Here is a 9,328-nt window from a genome sequence, read left to right on the forward strand (position 1 = left end):
AGCGCCTGTGTGGTTAATGTCCAGGTATGGAGGTGCTTGCTTTAGCTATCCCTAGATTTCTTGGGGGTGGGTGGATGGGTGGGGCTTTGAGCTGCCCAGGGCTGGGAGAGAATGTTGGAGGAGCCTGGAGAAGACAGTCTCTGAACAGGCCAGGGCACAGATCCAAGGCCAGGCCACCTTTCCTCCTGAGGTGAGGACCCTTCTCTTGCAGGTCCTCGGCTAAAATGTCCCAAATGTGATACCCAGGCCTTGCTGGCCTAGACTCTAAGAGTGAATGAATTTAAAGCGGACAACTCCTCTTTCTTCTGGGGCTACAAAATAGGTGCCTTCTTTTTGAGGATGGTTTGATTTTCCACTGTGAAGTCATTCATTGCACACTTCTTCAAACATTCCCTTTTTTCCTGGACCCATCACCAGGACTGGTCCCAGTATAGCTGATCTCTCCAGCAGCAAACTTTGGCAGCTCCTTCTCACTGGTACACAGGGAGAGGGTTGACCAAGAAACCCAGGCCAGAAGCCAGGCTGACCTCTGCATCTTGACTCCTGCCTCCCTCTTCAAAGACTCCCTGAGCTTCCAGAAGGGTTCTCAAGCCCTCTGAGAAGAAAATAGCCATTTATGGAGCACGGGTTTTTGTTTCTCCTTTTAAAAATTGGTTTCCTTTGAATTACACAAAAGTCAACTTTAAGTTCCTTTAATAAACTACTGAAGTTTGATGTATCACATTCATGCAATGTATCACACACTCTTAGATACTGCCCTGGTCAGTGTAGCAGGGAGTGTCTCTGCCTGCCCCCTGGGAGACTCAGGTCCCACTCCCCAACGGGCAAATGACAAGGACATTTTGTTTTCTTTCCTCCACTTCCACACTCACGTCTCCGAAAAGTCTCCTCCTTTCGGCATACTGTGCTTTTCCAGCCGGCCTCTGGGACAATGCCCCTTGGGGACGCGAGCGGGGCATCAGGGACAGGTCTCAAGAGCAGGGTATTTCCACCACAGCTCAGGCGCCGCCTCCTTCCAGGCCCCCCGCTCCTCAGAGGAGAGTGACTCGGTAAAGAAGGGGGACCAAAACAAAAGGCTTCAGCTAGCTGGTTTCGTTTAGTTCAGCGTCACAAATCCAAGAATGGAAAAGGACTTAGTTCAAACAAGTGTGCGACATAAAAACATCGGGTTGCATTGGCCGGGAATCGAACCCGGGCCTCCCGCGTGGCAGGCGAGAATTCTACCACTGAACCACCAATGCTCACATCGCGCACCTCTCTGGCGCCATCCTTTAACTTCATATGCTTCCCTAGCTCCGTTCCACCACGGGAACCCGGTTCTTGCTGAGTCACCCTTTAGAAAGTAGAGCCTTTATATTTCAAGAAAGAAAAACGTTACGACTCAAAAAAGAACAACAATAAAAAAGGCTATAGGAAGTCCTGGCTCGGAGGCCACGGCTCTATTCGCACAGTGCCACGCGCTTTCGGCTTTCGCGGCTGCAGGCGTCGGACCCGCCCTCTTCAACCGTCCAGGGCGAGCATTTGTTCTCTCCGGGAGCTGCGGCCTTCAGTGGCTTCCGACCGCGCTTGGGACCGGCCGGGAGGAGCTGAACTTTCCCCGCCGCTGAGCCAGAGGCGGGTGGCCGGCAGGCGGCGCGGCGGCGGGGAACGACAGGCTCGTGGAGGCCGAGCCCCGCGGCCCCGAGTCCCGCGTCCCGGGAGCGCGAGAAGCCCCAGCGACAGCCGCCCCAGCGAAGTGGCGGTGGGCACGGACCCGGGCTGCACGCGCTCGTGCGTGGGCGTGGGGCACGCGCCCCGCTAGGTGGCCTTCCGCGACCCCGCGCCGCTAGGGTGCGGGCAGCCGAGAGCCCCGCGCCCCGCCCGGTTGGACGGCACGAGGCTGACGGCGCGCAGGTTCGCCCTTGCGGGGGGCGAGCGAGGACGGCAAGGCCTGGGTGCGCGTGTCCTACCGCGGGCAGGACAAGGCCTGCTACCCCGAGGAGGTCTCGTCCACTGTGCTGGACCAGGGGAAGGAGACAGTCCGCCTGCTTCAACGACTCGAGGCGCCAGGCCACCAATGACGCGGTGCCATCGCGGGGCGCCACCGGCTGCGGATCATCAACAAGCCCACGGCGGCCGCCCTCGCCAACCGGCTGACCCGCGGGGCGCCAGAGAGCAAAACGTGCTCATTTTCGCCCTGGGTGGGAGCACCCTCGCCGTAAGGTCCTCACTATGGACGCCCGTGTCTTCCAGACGTCTGAGGCCTGGGTGCGGGAGGTCAGGGGGCGCGTGGCGCTCTCACAGGCCGTGCAGGGCCTGCTTGTTCCCGCTCAAGCCCTCCCCGTGCTTCCCGCCGAGGTCCTTCATGAAGTGGCTCACCCACCTGTTGCCGGAGTTCCCTCCGCCCAGGCGAGCGTCTCCAGGGAACGATCTCCAGAGCGGCCCGGGTGCGGGAGGTCAGAGGGCCCGAGGCGCTCTCACAGGCCGCCTGTGAGATCATTCCCTGTTGGGGGGCGTGGACTTCTACACGTCCATCCCTCGAGCCTGCTTCGAGGAGCTGAGCTTGGTTGTTTCGCGCAGCGCCTTGGACTGGGTGGAGAAGGCCCTGCGGGATGCCGAGCTGGAGAAGGCCGGATCCATGACATTGTCCTAGTGGACAGGACTTCTTTGGGGGCAGGGAGCTGAACAAGAGCATGAACCCCGATGAGGCTGTGGCTGTGGGGCTGCTGTGTAGGTGGCTGTGTTGATGGGGGGTGAGTGTGAGAAAGCGCAGGATCTCCTGCTGCTGGACATGGCTCCCCTGTCCCTGGGGCTGGAGACAGCAGGTGGGGTGACGACCACGCTGATCCAGAAGAATGCCACCATCCCTATCCAACGGACCCAGACCTTCACCACCTACTCAGACAACCAGCCTGGGGTCCTGACCCAGGTGTCTGAGAGTGAGGGGGGCCATTAACAGGGACAATCACCTGCTGGAGGACTTTGAGCTCATTGGAATCCCTCCTGCAGCACATGGAGTCCCCCAGATCAAGGAGACCTGTGACATTGATGCCAATGGCATCCTGAGTGTGCAGCTACTGTCAGGAGCCCAGAGAAGGCTAACAAGATCACCATCACCAACGACAAGGGCCGGCTGAGCAAAGAGGACGTTGAGAGGATGGTTTGGGAGGCTGAGCAGCACAAGGCTGAGGATGAGGCCCAGAGGGACAGAGTGGTTGCCCAGAACTCCCTAGAGGCCAGTGTCTTCCATGCGAAGGGCTCGGGGCAAGAGGAAAGCCTTAGAGACAAGATTTCCAAAGAGGACAGGCACAGGGTACAAGACAAGCGTCAGGGAGTTCTTGCCTGGCTGGAGCACAACCAGTTGGCAGAGAAGGAGGAGTATGAGCATCAGAAGAGGGAGCTGGAGCAAATCTGTCACCTCACCTTCTCCAGGCCTCTGGAGGGCCTCGTGTCCCTGGGGGTGGTCGTTGTGGAGCTGAAGCTGGCCAGGGAACCCCCAGTAGAGCCCTGACATTATGGAGGTGGATGGAATGGCCCCTTCTGACAAGTCCTCTGTGACATAAGGGCTGGGCTTGTGCGCCTTCTAGACTGTCTTCTGTGATCTGGCTGTGAACCCCAGGAATGGGGGTGGAGGGGACTCTTCCTCCCAAACCGGGAGCTTTCTTCGCAGTATGTTGTACAATTGAGGTCTGTGTCATTTCACTCTAAAAAATCCCCTTCTCCCATTTCAGACAGGCAGAAGTATTTATTATTATGATTATTATTATTATTAAATATATTATTTATTTATGAGAGAGAGAGAAAGAGCACGAGCCAGGGGAGGGGCAGAGGGAGAGGGAGAAGCAGGCTCCGCACTGAGCAGGGAGCCCCACACAGGGCTCAGTCCCAGGACTCCGAGATCATGACCGGAGCCAAGGGCAGATGCTCAACTGACTGAGCCCCAGGCGCCCCCAGAAGTAATTATTATTAACATTTGTGTGGCACTTCAACATCGCTTTTACCTACTTTTTTTTTGTTACTTGCATGTATGGATTTTGTTAATATATATGGATTTTGTGAAATACAGATCTAAATAAACTTTTAAAACTCCTCCTTAGTTTTCATTCCAACCAATTAAATATATAAAGAGGCAAGGCTTTCGGAAGCAGAAAATGTTGGGGTCGCTATTGAAGGAGGGATATGAAGAGAACTTGCAACCCTGTGTGTGTGATTTCCACAGAAGGAAACAGGGTAAGGAGAGTTTAAGGCAGAAACGTTGAGACTAGTAAAATCTGAGGGCTCATAGGAGAGAGCTGTGAGTTATCAGGGGAAGAATGAAGGAGATAAGAGTCAGAAACATGGAGAATGGAGAGAAACTAAGTCCTGGCAAGGTTCCCATGTGTGACCCTAAGATAAAAAATCCCGTATTGGGATTCTAGTTTAGTTTGTCTAGTGTCCTAATACTCTGAGAAATAATTTATATGCTAATTAGCTGTCACTAAGCAAGTGACCTTATCCATTGTTCTTTCAGAGAACAAACCCCAGTCCTGCACTCTGGAGATGTAGTTTCTCCTGACTCTGGAGAGAGTACATGGAGCGGTGTGATTAAAGTCACTGTTGATCTTATGTGTGTGAGAGAAATAGCATGGGCCCATCTGGTTTCTGCTGATGGGCCCTAGAGTGATGGTGATGATGATGATGATGATGATGATGATAGTAATTAATAATAATAATAATAATAATAATAATAATAACGACAGCCGTGTATCATAATGACAGTATTGGAACCAGACTGCTTAGGTTTTCAGCTCTGTTCCTTTATATATGGTGCGAGTTAAACTCTCTGAGGTTTGGTCGCACTTTCTGTATGGGAGGGTGATGAAATAGGACCTATCTCAGGATTGCCAAGAGGGTTCAATTAATTAATGTACGTAAGAAGTGATGAAGAATGTTAAGCATATAGCATATGAGCAACAAATAGTAGCTATTACTAATTATCTTCGTTGACTAATTATCTACGTAGCAGGTACCTGACACGCATAATCTAATTTAATCCCCACTGCAACATCACAGGGTAGTAGCTCTTTTGGAGCATGAGGATTCTGAGGTTCAGAGAGGTTAAACACTTTACTCAAGGTCACACAGCGATTAAGTGTGTGTGTGTGTGGGGGGTGGGGGTGGAATTGAGAACCCTGTCCTGCCTGATTCCGGAGCTTCTGCATTGTCACCTCACAGAGAGGCCGCAACTCTATTATCAGAACTTCCCCCAGACGTTGTGAAATTGGATATGTTATTCCTGTAGGACACAGTTGGATGCTGAGCCCTGAGAGAAAAGTGTATATTTTATTGTATTATTTACATTATTCACTAAGTGAATATGTGCTTTTTATAGCAAATGACTGAAGCTGGGAAGTCTCCTCAGGCTCAGTTTTACTGCCAGTTAAGTAAATGACACTATGAGAGCAAGGGTAGACTTGCATGTGTTAGTTCCCAGTTAACCCAGTTCACACTCTAGCTCTCTTGTGAGCAACGGAAGATGCATTTTTATCTCAGAGAGGCAGGTGGGTTTGGCTAGAGCGAGGCTACATTATCAGTAGCTAAGGGTTGTCTCTAGGGGGTGGAGAGGGGGTTGCAGAGACAACTCCCCTTCCTGCACGTGTCATTTCACATTTTTAACTGCTCTTTTTTCCTTGCATCTGGCCTTCGTCCTGGGCATCCTGGTTTCACATTGAAGGAACCTGCCCCCCAAAAGAGGACATCGAATACACATTCAATATTACACTTTCCCTTTCCTGAATTTCCTCCCAACTTCCAACATGGACTACCCCACCTGTTTGTACTTCTCAAGAGGAATGATGGTACTTGTGTTGTCTGGTGAACTGGGGAGACCCCGGGCCCTGGGGCCTCGACCCAGCCAGACCCCAAGGATTCGCCGAAGGTTCTTGGTCTTGTCACGCGAATGAATTCAAGGGCAGACAACAAAGCACAGTGGACAAGTGACACAAGCGGGAAAGTTTATTAAGGTGAAAAGTACACTCCTGAGATATGAGAGCAGATATGAGAGTAGCCAAGTGAGAGAGAGGGAGGGAGGGAGAGAGCCCACGAGCCATGTAAGCATGGGGTTGGGTTTCTTTTATTCACAGCTGTTAACTAGGGGGCAGAATATTTATTACTTGGGGCAGGAAGCAGGGTTTCAAGCTTTTTCTTCCTTATTTGGTTAGGGGTTTCCTGTCATGGCATCCACCATCTTGAGCCTGTCTGGTTTGATCCGGCTTCTTGTGGAGGGCTGCCAGGACAGGCCTCTGACCTTCCCAATAGCTGGCCATGGCTTCCTCGCTGCTGGCTTCCAGGTCTCCTGTTGGAACCTAACTAACTGCTTAATCATAACACTCACAGGGTTTGCATAGTTTCTTAGCATTTCAACAACATATATCTCATTCTGTCTTTAAAAACTCATATAGGGTATAAGAAGGAAAGTTCTCTTGTGCTTAGCTGTGAAACATTTCAGATCCTCTCATTTGTGTTGTATCTATTTTTCCATAGAAGGATTTAAACACACTACTTAATCTACTTTTAAATGACTGTTGTTAACAGTTTTGTTTCTTCGGGAACTGTTTCTTGAATAACAGGCATCTTTAAAGAACAAAATCTCAACTGAGTAAATCTGAAGAGCTCATTGGCTTGAGTAAGTGATTCAAGAATTGGGCAATATCCCATCTAGCAAGTAAAGGGGAGCTCCAAGGCCTTGTTCAAAATGGAAGGTTTTTATAGGAAGAAGGGTGGGGCAAGGGAGTTATTAGCAAAAGAAAAGAAAGGATCGTTTCAGACAAGGTCACCTTCCCTTAAGGGTAAGAGCAAGCAGGGGGTCTTACCTCCTCTTCCTTTGGGGGATGGAGAGGGCCTGTGTGAGCGATTCCCTCACTGGTGCTGACTAGAACATCCCTGACTGACTGGCTAAGACTACATTTCTGTGGGAGGTTGAAAGTGCAATTAGGTTAGGTATTAAGCCCCAGTTTGGTGACTTGGCCCAGCATAAGTGACTCCATCTTGGGCTTGTGGTTCTCTTTTTAACACAGTTTGATTAGTGTAATAACAACTATGTCACCCAGTTCCTCCTCAAAGATATGACAGCAAATTAAATCAAAATACATGCCCATTATTTAAAAATCAAATCTTGCTACAAACCTTCTAATGAAAAAGCAGCATTTTCTTGCCCCATTTTCAATTCCTCACAGGCAGCCATTTTCAAGTTTTTTTTGTTTTAAGATTTTATTTATTTGACAGAGAGAGACACAAGGAGAAGGAGAAGCAGGTTTCCCGCCGGGCAGGGAGCCTGATGTGGGGCTCGATCCCAGGACCCTGGGATCATGACCTGAGCCGAAGGCAGACGCTCAACGACTGAGCCACCCAGGGCCCCTCAAGTTTGTTTTTTTTAAGGGACTTTTTTTTGTGCAATAATTTTTGATTGACCGAGGAGCTGTGAAGATACTACAGAAAGTCACTGTATATCCTTCACCCAGCTTCCCTAAAGTTAAGATCTGACTTATCAAACCTAAAAAGTTGACATTGGTATAATACAGCTCACTGAACGATAGACTTTATTCAGATTTCATGTTTTTCCACTAATTTTTTTTTACTGTTTCAGAAGCTGATCCAGGATCCTGCGCTGCATTTAGTCATCATGTCTAACCCACAATCTGACAGTTTCCCAACTTTCCCTTGTGTTTCATGACCTTGGCAGCTTGTCCCTCAATTTGGATTTATCTGATGTTTTTCATGATCACCAGGTGAAGATGACAGGCCCATCTCCATGAATTTGATCGGGGGTATGTGATAGCAATGGGAGGAGTCACAGGTGATGTTCACCTTGATCACGTGGTTAAGGTCAGCTTTATTTTTTTTACATGTCTCTCTTATGAATGCGTTGTCATTGTCTTTTGTTTAGACACAGTTTTTTTTTTTTTAAGATTTTATTTATTTGACAGAGAGAGACACAGCGAGAGAGGGAACACAAGCAGGGGGAGCGGGAGAGGGAGAAGCAGGCTTCCTGCGGAGCAGGGAGCCCGATGCGGGGCTCGGCCCCAGGACACTGGGATCATGACCTGAGCCGAAGGCAGACGCTTAACGACTGAGCCACCCAGGCGCCCCTAGACACAGTTTTTAATTTAACTTTTGATCTTGTGTTCTAAGCACAGTGTCTGACATATGTGAGTAAAAGGTGCCTTGGTGAGAAGGGAAAGGATATTCCAAGTTCAAGATCAACCTGTACAAAGGCACCTAAATTAGACAGACCAGGGCTTCTCAAGCTTTCATATGCACGTGCATCACCTGGAGATCTTACAAACTTTGGATTTGGTGGGTCTGAGGTGTGGCCTGCAATCTGCATTTCTAATAAACTCCCAGGCTCTCACCTAAGCCTCCCAACAACTCTGTATAGGTTATACTGCAGGCAGGCTTCCCAAGATCAAGGTCTAGTAAATAACAAAGAAGGCAGTTTGTTTGGCAAACTTTCCCTAATCGACCTGAAGAATCCTTCCATCCTCACCATCCTCACACTTGTGCACCTAACATATTCAGCCTCTTCATCTTGACAATTCTATCCTCTTCCCAGAAGAGCAACAGGATTTTTTCATAACCAGTTCCTCCTACATCTGAAAGCATCTTATTTGTGATCTTCAGGAAAAAGTAGCTCTTGCAACAACAAACTCCGCAAGTTTACCTTTCCTCTGTATTACTTTTCCTGATTTGTTCTATTGACTTCATTTCCTGGGTTTTGGTTACACAGCAAACATACTGGATTAGAATTGGTGGTGGTGTTAGAGTCAGCAGCTGGTTGGGTTTTAATCCGGTGCCTGGATGCCAGCAAAGGAGTCAGGGTGAGCTGTCAGGAAAGTTAGATACCTAGCCTGGCAGCATTCCAAAATTCAAGCCACAAGAAAGCCAGATCAAACCAGAAAGGCCCAAAACAAAGAAGGCCTGAGCCTGACCAAATCAGGGAGAAAAGTCCACAAACCCTGCTCCCAGAGAAATCTCCTCCCCAACTAATAAATACTCTACCCCCTGGTTAACAACAGTTAATAAAAGAGAGAGACCCAAACCCCGGGCCCAGCTCTCTCTTTGGCACTCCGGCTCTCATATCCCTAGAGTGCGCTCTCTTTCTCTTTAATAAACTCTTCACTTTCACCGCTCAACCATCGTCTGGGCCCTCCTTGAATTTTTCTCTTGCCACGAGACTAAGAGCCTCCAGTCACATCCGAGGGACTGGCTGAACCTCCGGGCCCAGGGGTCCCCCCGTCCCGTCCCCCCCCGACGCGCACCCCCCCCCAGCCCCCCCCCCCCGCCCCCCCCCCCACCCCCAAGCAACCGCGAG

At 50.1% G+C, this 9,328-nt stretch overlaps 1 protein-coding gene and 1 non-coding gene across 2 annotated transcripts; one reads left to right on the forward strand and one right to left on the reverse strand.

The window, feature by feature from the left end:
• The first annotated feature begins 1,121 nt into the window (after nucleotides 1-1,121).
• HSPA6 (heat shock protein family A (Hsp70) member 6) lies at nucleotides 1,122-3,537 on the forward strand. The gene is given in 12 exon segments (XM_032422064.1): nucleotides 1,122-1,146; nucleotides 1,894-2,020; nucleotides 2,022-2,059; nucleotides 2,062-2,148; nucleotides 2,151-2,180; nucleotides 2,475-2,609; nucleotides 2,612-2,632; nucleotides 2,635-2,694; nucleotides 2,697-2,923; nucleotides 2,925-3,048; nucleotides 3,051-3,410; nucleotides 3,413-3,537. Coding segments are annotated over 12 exon segments (1,359 nt in total).
• On the reverse strand, nucleotides 1,171-1,241 carry TRNAG-GCC. The gene has a single exon. It is a non-coding gene; the product is annotated as a tRNA-Gly (tRNA).
• Nucleotides 3,538-9,328: the final 5,791 nt, after the last annotated feature.

The sequence above is a fragment of the Phoca vitulina genome, unplaced genomic scaffold, assembly GCF_004348235.1.
Source record: "Phoca vitulina isolate PV1807 unplaced genomic scaffold, GSC_HSeal_1.0 scaffold26, whole genome shotgun sequence".
NCBI lineage: Eukaryota > Metazoa > Chordata > Mammalia > Carnivora > Phocidae > Phoca > Phoca vitulina.